This window comes from Mesoplodon bidens (assembly GCF_964165515.1).
Source record: "Mesoplodon bidens genome assembly, chromosome: 8".
Taxonomy (NCBI): Eukaryota; Metazoa; Chordata; class Mammalia; order Artiodactyla; family Ziphiidae; genus Mesoplodon; species Mesoplodon bidens.
In genome coordinates this window covers 113,902,442-113,919,594 of record NC_138165.1, presented here as the reverse complement: position 1 = coordinate 113,919,594, position 17,153 = coordinate 113,902,442, and the positions used below count along the sequence as shown (strand labels likewise).

The 17,153-nt window shown below is 53.5% G+C and overlaps 1 protein-coding gene across 5 annotated transcripts; it reads left to right on the top strand.

Annotated features, from left to right (window-relative positions):
• Nucleotides 1-6,590: 6,590 nt before the first annotated feature.
• Nucleotides 6,591-16,012, top strand: DTYMK (deoxythymidylate kinase). Of its 5 annotated transcripts, none has more exons than XM_081242345.1 (5): nt 6,616-6,799; nt 7,961-8,069; nt 11,747-11,837; nt 13,367-13,564; nt 15,744-16,012. In XM_081242345.1, exons 1-5 carry the CDS (start codon nt 6,670-6,672, stop codon nt 15,993-15,995), a joined length of 780 nt encoding a protein of 259 aa, XP_081098471.1. In that variant the 5' UTR covers nt 6,616-6,669; the 3' UTR covers nt 15,996-16,012. The 5 variants fall into 5 exon arrangements, with proteins under 5 accessions (XP_081098475.1, XP_081098472.1, XP_081098471.1 ...); XM_081242348.1 differs by lacking the exon at nt 15,744-16,012 and adding an exon at nt 13,912-14,039 and having other exon boundaries at nt 6,621-6,799; XM_081242347.1 differs by having other exon boundaries at nt 6,624-6,799; nt 15,740-16,012.
• Nucleotides 16,013-17,153: the final 1,141 nt, after the last annotated feature.

Here is a 17,153-nt window from a genome sequence, read left to right as displayed (position 1 = left end):
ACACACGGTTTCCTTTATTATAAACATTTTCCATGGGTGGGGTACAATTATTAAAATTGATGAAGCAATACTGATACATTATTATTAACTAAAGTCCATGGTTTACATTACGAATCATTCTGTATTGTACAATTACGTTAAGTATCCACCATTACAGTATCATACAGAATAGCTGCACTGCCCTAAAATTCGTCTGCTTCTATTCATCCCTCTCCCTGCCCCGAACCCCTGGCAAATACTGATCTTTTCACTGTCTCCAGTTCTGCATTTTCCAGAATGTCATATAGTTGAAATCATACAGTATATAGCCCTTTCAGATTGGCTTCTTTCACTTAGTAATAGGCATTTTAAGTTTCCTCCATTCCTTTTCGTGGCTGGATGGCTCATTTCTTCTTAATGCTAAAGAATATTTCATTGTCTATATGTTCCACAATTTATCCATTCACCTATTATTTAGTTACCTATTTTTGGCCATGCCGCGCAGCACACGGGATCTTAGGTCCCCACCCAGGGATTGAACCCGCGCCCCCTGCAGTGGAAGCACAGAGTCTTAACCACTGGACCACCAGGGAAGTCCCTCCATTAACCTACTGAAGACATGTTGGTTGCATCCAAGTTTTGTCAATTATGAATAAAGCTGCTATAATCATTCGTGTTTTGGTTTTCGTGTGGACATTTTTTAAAACTCCTTTGGGTAAATACCAAGAACTGTAAATGCTGGGTCACACTGTAAGATTATGTTTAGTTTTGTAAGAAACTGCCAAACTGGGACTTCCCTGGTGACGCAGTGGTTAAGAATCCGCCTGCCAATGCAGGGGACACGGGTTCGAGCCCTGGTCCGGGAAGATCCCACATGCCGCGGAGCAACTAAGCCCCTGCACCACAACTACTGAGCCTGTGCTCTAGGACCCGCGAGCCACAACTACTGAAGCCTGCTCGCCTAGAGCCCATGATCCGGAACAAGAGAAGTCACTGCAATGAGAAGCCCGTGCACCACAACGAAGAGGAGCCCCCGCTTGCCACAACCAGAGAAAGCCCGCGTGCAGCAATGAAGACCCAATGCAGCCAAAAATAAAAATTTTTTTTTTTTTAAAGAAAGAACCCACCAAACTGTCTTCCAGAATGAGCTGTACTATTTTGCATTTCCACCAGCAATGAATGAGAGTTCCTGTTGCTCCACATCCTTGCCAGCATTTCGTGTTGTCAGTGCTTTGGATTTTGGCCATGCTAATAGACGTGTAGAGGTATCTCATTTTATTTCCAATTCCCTAATGACAAATGATGTTGGGCACCTTTTCACATGCATATTTGCTACCTGTACATCTCTTTGGTGAGGTGTCTGTTCAGATCTTTTGCCCAGTTTTTTTTTTTTTTTTCTTTTTTTGCGGTATGTGGGCCTCTCACTGCTGTGGCCTCTCCCGTTGCGGAGCACAGGCTCCGGACGCGCAGGCCCAGCGGCCATGGCTCACGGGCCCAGCCGCTCCGCGGCACATGGGATCCTCCCAGACCGGGGCACGAACCCGTATCCCCTGCATCGGCAGGCGGACTCTCAACCACTGCGCCACCAGGGAGGCCCTGCCCAGTTTTTAAACTGAGCTGTTGGTTTTCTTAATTGGTGTCACACTATCCACTTTTCTACCATTTACATTTTTAACTTAATACTCTTTGCAAATTCTGGCCATGTTTTACTCAATTTTATGTCATTCTGTTTATTAGATATATTTCACAGTGTTAGTGTACCATACTTTAACAGACTCCTAATAGATGAACAATATTTTGACTGTTCCTAGTCTTTCATTACCATAAATAGTGCTCTGGTGAACATTTGTTCATACACCTGTATGTATCTGTTCCAGTTATCTACTGTTGCATAATAAAATACCTGAAAACTTTGTGGGTTAAAAGAAGCATTTTATTAGAGCTCACAATTTTTGTTGGTCAGGCATTCCAGCAAGGCTCAGTTAGATGATTTTTCTGTTCTGTGTGATACGGTAGAGATGACTGGTGTGGCTGGAAGGCTGCATTCAACTGGTACCAGGGACCAGAGCACCTACACATTGCCTCTCCAGCCCAGTTGTGCTTCTTATGTGGCTGCTCAGGGCTTCTGGAGATTTCCAGGAGGCACTGGTGGAAGCTGCCAGACTCTTGTGACCTCACCTTGGTCATCCCAGGACATCACCTCACCACATTCTATTGGTTGAGTCTGGGGCCAACCCACTCGAGGGGCGGGGAAAGTAGACCCCCACCTCTCAATGGGAGGAGTAGTGCAGTTGTGGCCATCTTAATCTACCACATTGTCTTATTCTTTTTTTAAAAAATATTTATTTATTTGGCTGCACCGGTTCTTAGTTGAGGCATGCAGGTTCTTTGTTGCAGCGTGCGGGATCTAGTTTCCTGACCAGGGATGAACCCGGGCCCCCTGCATTGGGAGCGTGGAGTCTTAACCACTGCACCACCAGGAAAGTCCCATCTTATTAGTCTTCAAGATAGATTCTTAGAAATTGTATTGCTGGCTCAAAGGGCGTGTTCTAAGTGCTGATATTTCTAAATGCATTGCCCGAGGGGAAGGTTATACTGACACTCCATTGAGTATGTTTCTACTTTTGTTAACCCTAGATTTCACCAGGCTTTATTATCTTTGCTTTACATGATAGGGGGAAAAAACAAAAAACAAAAAACCTCTATGTTTTGTGTTTCTTTGATTTCAAGTGAGGGACAGATTTTCACACATTTGTTGGCTGTTTGTAGTTCTATCATTTTATGTCCTTTACTGTTATCTATGGGGAAATGGGTCTTCATGCCTTTCATCTAAAAAAAAAATTCTTTATTATGAAGGGTAGTGGTCTTCCTGTATCATATAATGAAAATAAGTCCTCCCAGATAGTGATGAATTCTCTTACAAAGACCATTTTAGAAACTGCAAAAATGAGAGACGATTCCCTATTGTCGACTGAAAAAAAACGCACAACCTAAAAGTTGAGAATTCAGCTTTGTCAGACTTTCTGAGCGACTGCTCTGAGGAGGTAAGAGAGGAGCCAGGATCTATGAGTCTTTGCAACACAAACCGCACAGTCGGAACATCAAAAGAGTCTGTTAATTAAAGAAAACAGACACTGCAAGTTAATGGAGTTAACACTTTTCTATGTATGGGAAAATTCAAGAGTCTGGGCTCACTGAAATCATTCCTCTGATGTGCACCTTAACTATCTAGGGCCAGGATCCTGCTTTTCTCCCTCCTGAATCCCCTCAGCGTGCACCGTCAGGGTGCACTGTCTGCAGTAGCTGCCGGCTTGATGGCTGCAACATCCTTTGTTTACTGATACAGCAGAGAGTATTTTTCATCCATGCTTTTTCTTTCAGTATGTTGCAATACTTTAGATAAATCTTTGATAACAAATTTCAACCTTGGGACTACTGACAGTTTGGGACCAATAAGCCTTTGCTGGGGTGGCGCCTCTCCTGTGCTTGTAGGATGGCCAGCAACATCCCTGGCCTCCCCCACTAGATGCTCTTAGACCCCACCCCAAGCTGTGACAGTCAAAATGTCCCCCAGTCAAGAGCCAGTGCTTTGGGGGAAGGCTAAGCTACTCTAACAAAGAAACCCAACCCAAATCCACTAGCACAGAAGGAATTTTATTTCTTATCTAACAGTCCAGGGGCCAGGCAGCCATGCTCCGCGGGGTTACTCAGGGACCCAGATTCCTTCCAGCGTGGCAACTGCCCCCAAAGGGCCTCGCCATTGTCTTCATGGTCAAGGGTGGATTGCAAGAAGGTGGGGGGGTTGGGGGAGAGTGAGAGTGCTCCGTCCACCGTCTGAAGGAGCACACACCACTGCTGCTCACATCTCATTGGCAGTAACTTAGCCCCCTGGTCCCATCTACCTGCAGGGAGGGCTGGGCGATGGCATCTAACAGGGCACTGATGTGCCCAGCACAATCTTATTCTTCTGGAAGTAGGTGAGTGCTATGGACTGAATATCCCCCCCAAAAGTCATAGGCTGAATCGCTAAACCAGCAATGTGACTGTATTTGAGCGAGCATTAAGAGGAAGAGAAACCAGACCTCTCTCTGTCCACAGCTGTACAGTGTGAAGGCTATGTGAGGACACAGTGAGAAGGTGGCCACCTGCAACCCAGAGGGAGAACACCAACCCTCCTGGCACCTTGAACTTGGACCTCCAGCCTCTAAAACCGTGAGGAAGATGTTCTGCTGTTTAAGCCACTCAGCCTGTGGCATTTTGCTCTTGCAACCCAGCTAAAACAGGGAGAAAGTCTTTGATGGATAGTAGCAAAGTCTGACCAATTCCTGTGATGGAAGGTGCAATAGGACAGTAAGAGAGCTATGGGGCCTCTTTTTTTTTTGCAGTACGCGGGCCTCTCACTGTTGTGGCCTCTCCCGTTGCGGAGCACAGGCTCCGGACACGCAGGCTCAGCGGCCATGGCTCACGGGCCCAGCCGCTCCGCGGCATGTGGGGTCTTCCCGGACCAGGGCACGAACCCGTGTCCCCTGCTGCGCCACCAGGGAAGCCCCCTCTTTTTTAATGGAAAGTCTCAAACTCACAAAAGCAGAGAGGACCTAACAAGTGCCACGTGCCCATCAGCCAGCTTCAGCAAGTCCGGCCAGCTTCTGGGCCTTCACTGGCCCCAAGCACACTCAGGCCCAGCGCCCTACCTGGCATTTCCTCCATGAAGCAGATGCCCTTGTGCCCACTACCAGGCCCCCGTGGCAGTGGAGACTCGCACTGCTCAGGGCAGACTGCAGAGACAGTTCTCAGCGTAGCAAGCACAGAGACGGATGCACAGATGCAAGGACTCTCCTGTACCTGCGTCAGGGATGTGAGGTCACGACTGCATGCATGGAGGTGCTGCAGTCTCCCTGTGACCACGAGGGACAAGCTAAGAGAACTGGTAAGTTGTTGACCCAACATCTGACATCACTGAGTAGCAGAAACAGTTCTTGGCTGCCTAACTCTGGACTTTGTGTTATGTGAGATGATTAGATATCCTGGTGATTTAAGCCAGTTAGGCTGGCATTCTGGTACCTGCAGTCAAAGGCATGTTGGAAGAGGTGGAAGCAAAATTGCTTCCTGTATCTTAGTAAGAAATTTCACTGTACTTGTGCCAGTTTAGCAATTTCTGCCATCAAAAGGGCATCCCCTGCATACAAGGACCCAGCAGCCAGGCTCCCCGCATTTCCATGGGTGACCAGGAAGGCTATGCAGTCACAAGCTGATGTATTGCACGTGTTCCTGCCTGTCTGCCTGGTAAGCTCATCCTACGGATGTGGTACAAGGCTGTCCTGGGACTTGCCCAACCCCAGGAGGTTCTCTTGTGTTCTGTAATCCCTAATCCCTTCATCCTTTTGAAGGCAAGGAGATGAAAATTTCAGAACAAGACTCATTATTCAAAAGCAATATTAAGTACTATAGTGTTTGTATCAACGACCTTTCACTAGGTTGTACCGCAGTAACAAAGGACCCCAAAGTCTCGGTGGACTCATCATCACAACTGTTTATTTCTTGTTGGTGCTACCTATCAGCTGCAATGGCTGTAGCTTGGCTGTGGCTGTTCGTTCATTGCAGGGTCCAGGGTGAAAAAGCAGCCCTAATCGTGCACATGCTGTTCTCACACTGGCGGCCGGAAGGGGAGGGGTGACCCACACAACAGCTTTTAAAGTTTCTTCCTGAAAGTCAGCTCTGGTTACTTTACAGATGCCTTGGAAGTCACAGGGCCAAGCTCAACATCAAGGAAGAAAGCCAATAATTGGGAATGATAGAATCTACCACCCTTTCGGAACCCACAACCAAATCAAGCAACGGTCCATCAGGAAAACGTCAAGCGACCATAGGTGTCTGGGGTCACGGGAAATCAGGGGCTTGCACCGAATGAGGTGGGGGAGGAAAGTCAGGTAAACTGTTGCCATGACCTCAGCCCAAGCACCAAGGTGGACGGTCTGGAGCCCGCGGGAGTCCGCTGCCGTCCCCAGCCCTGGAAAGCCCTCGCCCGTCTCTTGTCTGCAGCAGGGAAGCAGGTGCTTCACGAAGCCTCCCTGGAGAGCAGCCCTGAAGTTCACGGCCACACTTCCGGCTGCCTCCGGATTTCTCCTCGGCAAACTCGAGCATTCCAGAGGCAGTTCTGGGAAACGGGGCTCCCAGCTTGGCACGGGCCGAACGCTGGCGTCCGCCCCAACCCCTTAGATTGAGGTCTGACCCCACCGTTACGGTACTTGGAGACAGGCCTCCGCGGCCACGAGGCCCAGAGGGCGGGACCCCTCAACGAGAAGGCGGCGGACGCGGTCTCACCTGGAACCGCCCCTAAGACGACAGCGGCCAACCTGACTGAGCGCTTCCCAGTGCCGGGGCGCGCGCCCTCAAGGTCCCCGCCGTCGGGGAGTCGGCGGCGGGCGGACCCCGAGGCCGCAGCCCCGAACTTTAGGAGCAGGGACAGCGGCCCGCGCAGAACAAGGCGCGCCCGGCTTCCGGCCCGGAAGAGGCGGTGCGACCGAAGCCCCGTCGGGCCAGTCGCGCCGCTTCCGCCGGACTAGTCCCAGTCAATCCGGCCCATCTGAGCCAATCCCGGCGCGCGCCGTGGGCGCCGGTCCATTGCAGCCAATGGGAGGTCCGGGTGGCCCAGCTACGCTGGGGGTGGTGGCGGAGGCGGGAAGCGCGGCGATGGCGGGCAGGCGCGGCGCTCTCATCGTGCTGGAGGGTGTGGACCGCGCGGGGAAGAGCACGCAGAGCCGCAAGCTGGTGGACGCGCTGTGCGCCGCGGGCCACTGCGCCGAGCTGCTGCGCTTCCCGGGTGGGCGCGGCGGGCGCGGGGTTCCGGGATGCCGGGGGCCGGGGAGGGGACCCGGGGGCTACGGAGGACTCGCCGGCTCCTGAGGACGAGAAGCGAAGGCCTCCTGCGCTGGACTAGCCCTCGTTTGTCCGCGGGTCGGAGCGCGGGGACTGGGCCCCCTTGTGGTCCCCGAGCCTCAGAGGGACGCGTCTGTGGTTCTGTTTGTGCGCAGCTGCCCCGCGGCTGATGTGCAGTAAAGTTACGTGCTTAGTGAGTCTTGACACATGTACACCCAAGAAAGCGTCTTCACAACCAGGAGAATGAGTGCATCTGTGACCCCTAAAAGTTTCCTGGTGCTGCTTTGTAATCCAAGTCTCCGTTTTGTCTTGGGTTTCCCGCCCCCCGCCCTTGCATGGCTGTTTACCCTGTGAAGGGTTTTGTGTCATATTTTTAATTTTTTAAGGTAAAACATTGATCTTGAAAATGCTGTAAAAATATTATCAACACTTAATCAAGAGAAGCTCAAGGTTTACAAACCAGGGGTAGGGGGATGGGGGGGATGCTTTTTAAATTTTCTTGGTTTTTTTTTTCTTTTGGCCACACTGTGTGGCATGTGGAACTTCACTGATCAGGGATTGAACCCGTGCCCCCTGCGGATCTCAACCACCGGGGAAGTCCGAAAGTGCTTTTTTTGAATATTTATCATTTTAATCTTTAAGCCAGCCAGTCTACAAATCTTATACAGTTGATCCTTGAACAACATGGGTTTGAACTGCAGTGGTCCACTTATACGCATATTTTTTTCAATAAACACATACAGTACTACGAAGTCCCTGGTTGGTGGAATGCAAAAATGTAGAACCTCAGATGTGGAGGGCCGACTTTGGGAGTTGAATATCCTTCTTTTGGTATCGAGGTAGCTCCTGGTACCAGTCCCCCTTGGTTGGCAGTTCCTTTGCAGTTGCTGCTTGCTACCTGAGTTCCTTCTTCCTAAAGCATTTTTTATCCCGGTGTGTCTGCACACTGCTGCTCTTTCTCAGGAAAAGGTCTGAACCTGTCTAAAGTTATTGTAAAATAAAACTCAAAGTTAGACTTGGGTCAGGGCCTGGAAATTTCGCACAAACTATTAATGTAGATGGAGAGCCTGACCTCACTTTTGTGTGTTGTTCTCTTTTGTTTTAGAAAGATCAACTGAAATTGGCAAGCTTCTGAGTTCCTACTTGGAAAAGAGAAGCGAGGTGGAGGATCACTCGGTGCACCTGCTTTTCTCTGCGAACCGCTGGGAACACGTGTAAACAACCTTGTCCTTCTGTCGCCCCCTCCCCGCTTCTGTGCCTCCCCCTGAGACTCTGAATGCGGCTCTTGTTTCTGAGTGGTTGAGAGTCATGCTGGAGGCTGTACCTTTACAAGGTTCTTTTATTCACGGATCCCAAAGAGCACTAGTTAATGCTTTTTTTTCTTCTCCCCGCCCCCCGCTCCCGGCTTTTTGTAATTAATAGACTTTAGGGAGTTTTAGGTACACAGAAAAGAGTCACCCCCATACCCCTGTCCCTCCTCACCCAGAGCTGCTCTTATTTATATCTTTGATGAACCAGTGTTGACACGTCATTAAGTGAAGTTGAGTTTATGTTGGGGTGTGCCCTCTCGCGCCCTCTTTTTGATTTACATCGTCTTGGTAGATTCCCTCTTCACCCAGCACAACTGTTGACGAAGTGCCTGTGGGGTACACTCTGAGGTGCTTCTGTTTCCATTTACACACGTATGTAGGTAACACATATGTCATCAGAGGTGTTTTGTTTTAACGTGAATGAATGGGATCCTACCGTACAGATTACCTCACGGCTGGCTTCCTAAGTCTGCCTCACGATTTCCACTCTTCCTCTTCTCTCCCGTCCCAGCGGCCTGCTCTCCGGAAAGGCTGCTCCACCTTGGATTGAGCGATGCCGGTGGAAGGACGTCCAGGCGGTTGTGCCTGTTCCCTCTCACAAGCAAGCTGGCACTGCTCTCCTCTGGCTGTGGCTTAGCTGGCGCTGCTCTCTGGCTGTGGCTTAGCCGGCGCTGCTCTCCTCTGGCTGTGGCTTAGCTGGCGCTGCTCTCTGGCTGTGGCTTAGCCGGCGCTGCTCTCCTCTGGCTGTGGCTTAGCTGGCGCTGCTCTCCTCTGGCTGTGGCCTAGCTGGCGCTGCTCTCCTCTGGCTTTGGCTTAGCTGGCACTCCTCTCCTCTGGCTTTGGCTTAGCTGGTGGTCTTGTCTGGAAAGGCCTCCCCCTCCGTGTATTAGATGAAAATGAGGGCAGATTTACAGTCTTTAACACGTCTGGAGTTTATTGACATAAATGTTGTGATTTTCGCTTTTTGTGGATTTGTAGAAAAGTAATGTCAGAGCAACTGAAAATGAGAAACAGTTCTGACTCCATTCCCTAACTGCTGTCTGCTTCCAGGACACAGGCCTGCGAGTCTCTGGGCCATTTGTTCTGCCACAGCTCCCCCTTCTGATTATTCCAGCCACTGCCATCAGATCAGGTTTGCTGACACTTGGAAGTCCTTGGCTGACAGGTCGGATGCCGGGCAGTGCTGTGGCCCCTAGTACCCCTCAGGTCTGGTGTGCTGGGCGGGCCTGGGAATGGGTGCTCAGTTAATCTAGGCTGTTTTGAGTTCACCCTGGTGCTTGGAGCACTTTCTGAGTGGACTCTGGTTACTTCCTCAGCCCCTGGCTTTCTGCCCTTTTGCTGTGCTGCGTCTTTACCAGGTCAGTTGCTGGTTGTGAAAGTCATCCCCCCTCCCAGCTGCTGCGCGGTTTCCCTGGCACCGATTGCAGTAACAGCCTCCGCTTCCCTCCCCGGCTGTTTGTCAAAACCTACTGATCCTCTTGGGCCATCCAGGAATTAAATTCCTGGAAATGAGCAATATCTCTTACTTTCCGTAGCAATTTAGCAATGTTCTTCTCTACCTGTTTTTAAACTTTTTATTCTGAAATCGTTTCAGTCAGTCAGGGAAGCTGCAGGAGTGGCACCTAGAATTCCCGGGTGCCCGTCCCTGAGCTTCACCTGTGAGGAACATTTTGCCACATTTACTTTACCATTTGCTCACTCTTTTTAAAAATCAAGCGCTATTTCATGAAATGCTGGGTTTACCTGATGTTTCCTCATGACTAGATTTGGGTTTGCATGTTTGGTAGGAATACCGCAGAAGTGACATTGGGTCCTCTTGAGGGCATCGTGGCGGGATGCGAGGCCACTTGGGTTTCCCCTGATTAGTGAGGGGGCTGCTGGCCAGGCTCTTCCACTAAGTGACTCTCTTTCCTGTTGTAAATAGTCAAAAGGCGAACTCATAAAACCATAAATATCCCCTTTCTGTGAAACTCACCTCCTAGTTTGTGTTGGTTAGTCCTCCTGCTGGAGGCTGTTATTGTGATGTTCTGATTCTGTCATTCCCTCCACACTGATCAGCTGGCATTCTGCATAAGGAAGAGCTTTCCTGCCTTCCCCGTCCGTCCATCCGTCCGTCCATCATCAGGATGGACTCAGTGGGTCATAAGCACTACTGTTAGTCGTTCTGCTGTTCAGACTGTTCCAGCCTTGGCCTGTGGGAATCCCTTCAGGCTGGCTCCTTCGTCCCTTGGACATGTTTTTGGTGTGACAAGGTGTTTTGGCTTTCCGTGCCTTCTCCTGCTTTAGCCGGGGCCGGCTGTTCTCTGCTCTTTGTGGAGGGTGGACTTTAGAGGCCGACATCTGCTCAGCTTCTGCATGTGTTCACGTGCCCTGCATCTGTCTGACCCCTGCCCTCGCATCCAGCACTCGGGCTCATCTGCCCCATCCTGCCCTCCACGGGCTGGTTTTAGGATCACTGCCCCCACCTACGTAAAGCCTGCCTGGGGCTCCCGGGTGGTTGCGGCTCTGTTGTTAGAACGAGGGCACACGGTGCTGTGTCCAAACATGTCAGGCACGCCTTTGCCCTTCCACTGTGTTCATTTGGGATACGGGTAGGTTCATTTGACTTTGTGTACAATTTTAGGGTTTTTTTCTTTTTTTTCCCATTCTTGTTGATTTCAGTTTTTGAATACGTAAAACATGAAGTGGTTCTAAGAGTCAGAATCATACAGAAAGGTCACTGCCCTGCCCATCCCCTTTCCATCCAAGCCCTGCCCTCCCCTGTCGGTAAGCAGGCCCATTCACTTCTAAACAAAGTCAGCAGATACCTGTTGTCTTGACTCACCTTCTGTCTGATATAAAGGCAGCCACCTGTGTGGTCAGTGTGCTTTGCTTTGTTAGCAATGTGTCAGGAGGGCGTTTATGGGGCATCTTTCTCGTTCTCTGTACAGTTGCATCTTCTGTGCTCATGCCATATTCTACCAGTGTTCTGTTCACAAGATTAGGTAGTTTTAAGTGTTGATATTTGCACTTAGGAATGACGCTGTGTTGGGAGTGGCGTCTCACTGTTGGAGGTGCCCCCCGCTGTGCTGTTCTGTGAGCTTCTCACCGTGACAGTAGCAGATGTCTTTTGTTCCCCAAAGTGCAAGCAGTGCTTCTGGCCAATGCCAAACCTCTGTCTGCACCCATCCTGCTAAGGTCTCGGGGCCGGAGGGTGGTGGGCACCTGCTGCCTCCTGCTGGAGGGTGTCCTGGCTCCCAGGTGGACGCAGGAACACCCTTCATCACCTCCGGGCCACGTCCAGCCTTCCCTCCCGTTGGCCCGGCCCCTCCACTCCCGGACAGCCGAGCTGCCTCTGGACAGCTGCCAATGCCAGTTGTATTTATCCCCGTTAGTGGAGTGGTCTTTTCGTGCTGGGCTTTGCTGGGAGTGAAGATTCAGAGCCTTGGGGGATGAAAGTCAGGCTACAGATTGCTGCCCGTGCGTGATCCCTTCATCCTGTTGGCTTCTGAATTGAATTGTGTCATCAGGGTGATTTGAGCATGAGACTTCAGGGCCTATGAAGCCAGGACCACGGCTCACAGGCATTCTCGTTTTTGCAGGCCGCTAATTAAGGAGAAGCTGAGCCAGGGCGTCACCCTGGTCGTGGACAGGTATGCCTTTTCTGGGGTCGCCTTCACCAGCGCCAAGGAGGTGAGTGCAGCTCGGCCCCTGCACGTGCTTGTGCCTGGTGTGGACTCGGCGTGGTCCCCGTGGGCACAGAGCAGTCGCAGCACGAGTCTCTTCATGTCACTGCCTCTAGGGGTTTGAGATCCCCGTGTTCGCCAGGTTACCTTGGTCTTTATCGACAAGAAGAGAAACCTTTTTTGTAGCTACAGGTTGTTTTCATAGATACAACTGCGTTTTTCATTTGGCCGACACATGTCACGTCATACGTTTACACATATGGTCATCGACAGACCTGTTTCATCCAGTGTCTTGTTTGCGGAAAAGATGGTGAGAGTGTCTGGGGTGCTTTCATGCTGTGTTCCTGACCCCCTGTTCACAGGCATAATGGCAGTGACTACACTGCCCTTTTTTCCTGCTTTTTATTTAAAAATTTTCAAACATATACCAGCAGAGAAAATAAGCCACCCAGCACCGTCACCTGCCCCAGAACCTTCTGGTCTCTGTGACCCCCAGACACATCATCAGTCCCTTCATAAACATTTCGGTGCACATCCCCAAAACAGCTTTTCAGAAACCTCGTCTCACCCCATTCCAGAATGTCATCATTCAGTCAGTGTGCAGAGTCCCCAGCGCTCTCAGGAGCTGTTTGATCCGTCTTGTGTTTTTACAGTTCCATTGAATCAGAATCCAGCCAGTTAAGGTCCATTCTTGAAATGTCTCTTGAATCTCTCGATACATAGGTTCCTGCATCTCTTTTCTTCCTTCCGCTAAAATTTTTGCATTTTTTATTTTCCCAAGTTGCCTATCAAGAGGCACAGCGTGCCTGGTTATCTACTTTTTGTGGTAACGGTCTTTGATCATGGTTAATTCACGAAGGGCTGCAAAATGACAGCCTTCTAACCCTGCCAGTCTTCCTGCACGAGCTAGCAGGGTCCTCCTTTAGGGCAGTCCCCTGAGGTACTGGCCACATGGCTCCGTCTGTGAAAAGCACGCAGGCTCGGGCAGGGCCGACGGGCTCCCTTCTCCAGTAAGGTTGTCCTGGCGGCACAAGGCTCTGAGCCCACAGCTGGGTTCTAACCCTAAATCTTCAGAGCTGTGTGGCTCTCTCTTCCTCTAGAAGTGGGGACACTATTTTTAGAGTTGTGAGGATGAATGAGAGGGGACATGCAGGAGACAGCACACGGGGCGCTGGCGAGCGTCTCCAGGATTGGGGTCTTCCCCTCTCTGTGGAAGGGGGTGATGCCCTGGCCCGTGTGCTGCCGCTGCTTGGCCAGAGGGTGTGGGGCACACGCATGATGCCCTCGGTCCCGGGCCCTGAGTGACGCGTCCTGGGCCCCGGGGTGTTCTGTCCACTGTGAACGTATTCACACGTCAAAACACAGGAAGGTGATGTGAGAGAAAGCAAAACGCTGGAGACCTAAAGGACAGAGCTGCTGCTGTGTAAGAACTCCCCTCAAACGTCAGCTCGCTTTTCCCCCTTTTTGTTGAATTTTGAAGCCAGGAATGAGACCGCATTAAGCTGGCTCCATAACGGTTGGGTTCTTCGTCGGCAGAATTTCTCCCTGGACTGGTGCAAGCAGCCGGACGTGGGCCTCCCCAAACCGGACCTGGTCGTGTTCCTGCAGCTGCAGCTGGCAGAGGCCGCCGCGAGGGGCGAGTTCGGCCGTGAACGCTACGAGAGCAGCCCTTTCCAGCAGCGGGCCCTGCAGCGCTTCCAGCAGCTCCTGGGAGACTCGAGTCTGCCCTGGAAGGTGGGCACGGTGCCCGGGCCCTCCTGGGGGCAGCGCTTTCTGGTCCTGGGGTTGGTGCAGGACGTGGGTCGGTGCCCTGATGCTGGCCCAGGGCAGGGCTGCACGGGCAGCGGCTCCAGAGCAGGCGTCCTGTGCGGGGGACCCTGTGCCAAGCCGGCCATCCAGCGGGCTCCCGTCCCCTGCTGGACGTCAGCTGTGCAAGGCCAGCATCCAGAAGGCCGAGTCCGCGGGTGTCAGGCAGCGGCACTTTTAGCTCCCGTGTAACCGGGTCAAGCGTGGGGCCTTCCTTGACTCCAGGCGGCCCGCACCCGCCACAGCTGTCACCTCCCTGCTCTCCTTCCCCGCAGCCTGGCGCCCGCCCACCTCAGGACACGTGACCTGGCGCCCCGGCCCGTCCTCCCTGCACGCGCCCACCTGGCATGGCCGCTGCTCCTCTTACTGCTGCAGTGTCCTCGCCACTTGGGCAGGTTCCAGGGTTTGGGTTCTCAGTTCTGGCACCTTGTGCTTCTCCCTCACCCTCCAGCTTTGCCTCCCCACTGTCCTGCTCTGGGTGGTGCTGGTTTGTGGCCAGGCAGGTCTCCTGGCATAGCATTCTCAGCTTCTGTTTATCTGAAAATTTATTTTCCTTAGGATTTTTCAAATTTTTAAACCAGTCACAAACTTACAGAAAAGTTGCAAGTACGATACAAGGAACTCTCCCCCAGGACCATTTGAGAATAAATTAGTACCTGACACCCCCTCCCTGTCAAAATGGGGACAGTCACATGGATGCGCTCCTACTGCCTGACCCCCCTGGTCCCACTAGTGACCCCGGTAACAAAGGACATAGTTCACAGGCACATCTCTCTGGCCTCCAGCCTGTGACTTGCTCAACCTTGACTTTTTTGAAGGTTGCAACAGTCGCTTTGTAGCCGAACCTCAGATTGACTTTGTGATTGGATCAGGTCGTGTGTCCTTGGTGGGCTGTCGCTGCCCCGTCACGGGCTGCGCACCTTCGGTGTGTCACGCTCCAGTGATGCTCGCCTTGACCTCTGGGTTAAGCGGTTCACGGTGAAGTCACTCCGCGTCCCTCTGTGAGGTGGTGCTTTGAAACCACATAAAAACCTCGCTGCTCATAGACTTCCAGTTCGTTTATATGTTTACACTTGCATGGACTCAATGTTTGTACCGCTTACCAGCAACCTGTTTTCCTCGCAATTGGAGGCGCAGATTGCCCCAGGTCTGGCCCCTGGGTGACCCCCACCCCAGCCCCGGGTCCTTCTGATCAGTTCCCTTCACTTCCGGGCCCTTCCCGGTCCCGGCCCATTACAATCGATCTCTGGTCTCACCCTGTGCTTTCCCGGCCCAGCGTCCCGAGGTGTCCCTGGTTCCATTTTATGGAGGAAGAGACAGAGGTGGTTATCTGGGCCCCCAGAGGACGAGGGGTGTCCACGTACGCGTTCACATGGGAGGTGCCACGCACCGTCAGCTGCCTGGGATGGTTCTGTGCCAGAGCTCTGCAGCTGGGCCGCGGCCGGCAAGGTGACCTTCAAGCGGGGCAGGGGGGCCCGCGAGGAGGTGGTGTCGCTCCTCATAGACTTCGTGCAGTGGTTACAGCTGTCTGAGCGTGTCTACACCCTGGAGCTTTTCCAGAGTTTGCTGCCCCAAAGGCTGCCTAGAGGCTCTTGGCACCCAGGGCCGAGCCTTGGCTGAGGAGGGCGCTCCCAGGCACGCCTACCCCCATGTGGCCCGGTATGTGTCCCTCCCTCCGGTGGAGAGTCGCTCCTCTCGTGGGCTGGCCCCCCCCCCCCCCCCGGTGACCGAGGTCTGCGCGTCAGCAAGGTGGGGCAGCCAGCTATCGGGACGAAGCCCATCGTACCAGGGAGAGGAGTCGGACCCGAGTTGGGCTCCCGGCAGAACTTGTGGTCCAGGCAGGTCCGGGCGCGGCCGTGGAGGGGCAGGAGTGGGCGCTGCCCTCGCCGGCTCTGCGGGTGGCACTGGGGTCCCCTGGGGGTGAGCGTCTGACCGGGGCTGCAGCCAGGGGGCCGGGCGGCTCAGTCCCAAGGGCCCATCCAGCTCACTGTCCCCAGGCGAGGCTGGGGGTCAAGGACCCCAGAGGAGTGGAAGCTGTGCCCTCCGGAACCTGCCCCATCCGCTGAGAACATTAACCTGTCTCTCCCCCCTGCCCCGGCCCAGACAGTCGACGCCTCCAGGAGCATTGAGGAGGTCCACCAGGAAATCTGCGTGCTGTCTGAGGGTGCCATCCAGGCCGCTGCACACAGGCCGTTGGGGCAGCTGTGGACATAGAGGGACAGGACCCCCGTCTGCCATCCGCAAGGCAGGAGCCGCATGTGCACAGCGTCCGGGGGGCGAAGCGGGACTCCCCGGGGAGCAGCCTGCAGGGCAGCCTTCTCCTGCCCTCACCTGTGCCCCGAAGATACTAATAAATTAGTTACTGTGTTTTGCTTACTATAGTTTCACAATGACTGTGTCCAGGCAGTTCCATCGGGGTCGCTGATCTCCTCGTGGACGTCTTCAGACACCAGTAAAGATGAAAACGGTTGTGGGCAGCCCCGGGCCCGGCTGGCATCAGCCATGCCTGGGCTCTGAGCGCCAGCCTAACATGCCAACCTCACAAGGCCTGACCAGGCTGTGTCCGAGTAGCAGCGTCCCTGTCCCCTCTGAGCACGCCCAGTGCTCGCTTTAATGTTCCCTCTATTAAGGTCTGAAATGCGGGTGTGTAGTTCCTCCATCCTGTGAAGTTACTCCAGGATGCAGTGGCCCTGCAGTGGGCGGTGGGCAGAGCCCCTGTCTGCAAGGCACCACAGGTCTCAGCGCCCTTCTGTGCGTGCCAGGAGACCGGATTCCGAGCAGAAGAGGAGGATGGGACGGTTTAAAGTGTCACAAGATGGTGACCAGGGCTTGGGGAAAACCCGCATGTGGCCAAGCGGGTCCCAGCTCAGTGGTGGCGCCCGCTCCCCGCACTGGGCAGGGTCCCTTCTCGTCCAGGTTGAACAGATGAGGCTGCCCATCCACAGGTGCCTGGCAGGTGGGGGCAGCCCAGCCCTCAAGGGAGCACAGGGGACACGAGCGCTGGGGGTGGCAGGAGCTGTGCACTCGGACGGCTGTGCGGTCAGTTCACAGCGGGTCCTGCTGATGGTACCAGGCTGGCCTCGGGCGCCCGTCCGTCTGAAGGGCCTGGCCGTGTCCACCCCGACGTGCAGCACACACTCGAGGTCAGAACTCGAGGCCCGTGACCCAGTGACAGAAACAGTTGGGAACCGCTCGCAGAGTCACACCACTTTCATGCCGAGTCCCAGGGTCACCCGCGGGCGTGGCCTGGCCACCCTCCCATCTACCTGCCTTTTGGTCTTTCACACGACCAAGGCCACACCCTAGGTGAAGAAAACGAAACGTGGGGCGGGGATCTTGAGAGTACTGGGCCGTCAGGGAGGCTGCGTCGGCTGTGGGCGTGGGTGGGATGCCCGGAGCACGCTGGGCGGGCCCCCGAGCGGGAGCTGGGCACCAGACGAGAGCTCTCTGGCCCAGGCCAGGAGCGGGGCCACGGAGGCCCCAGCGCAGACCCTCTCAGGGCTCAGCCGAGCGGGCG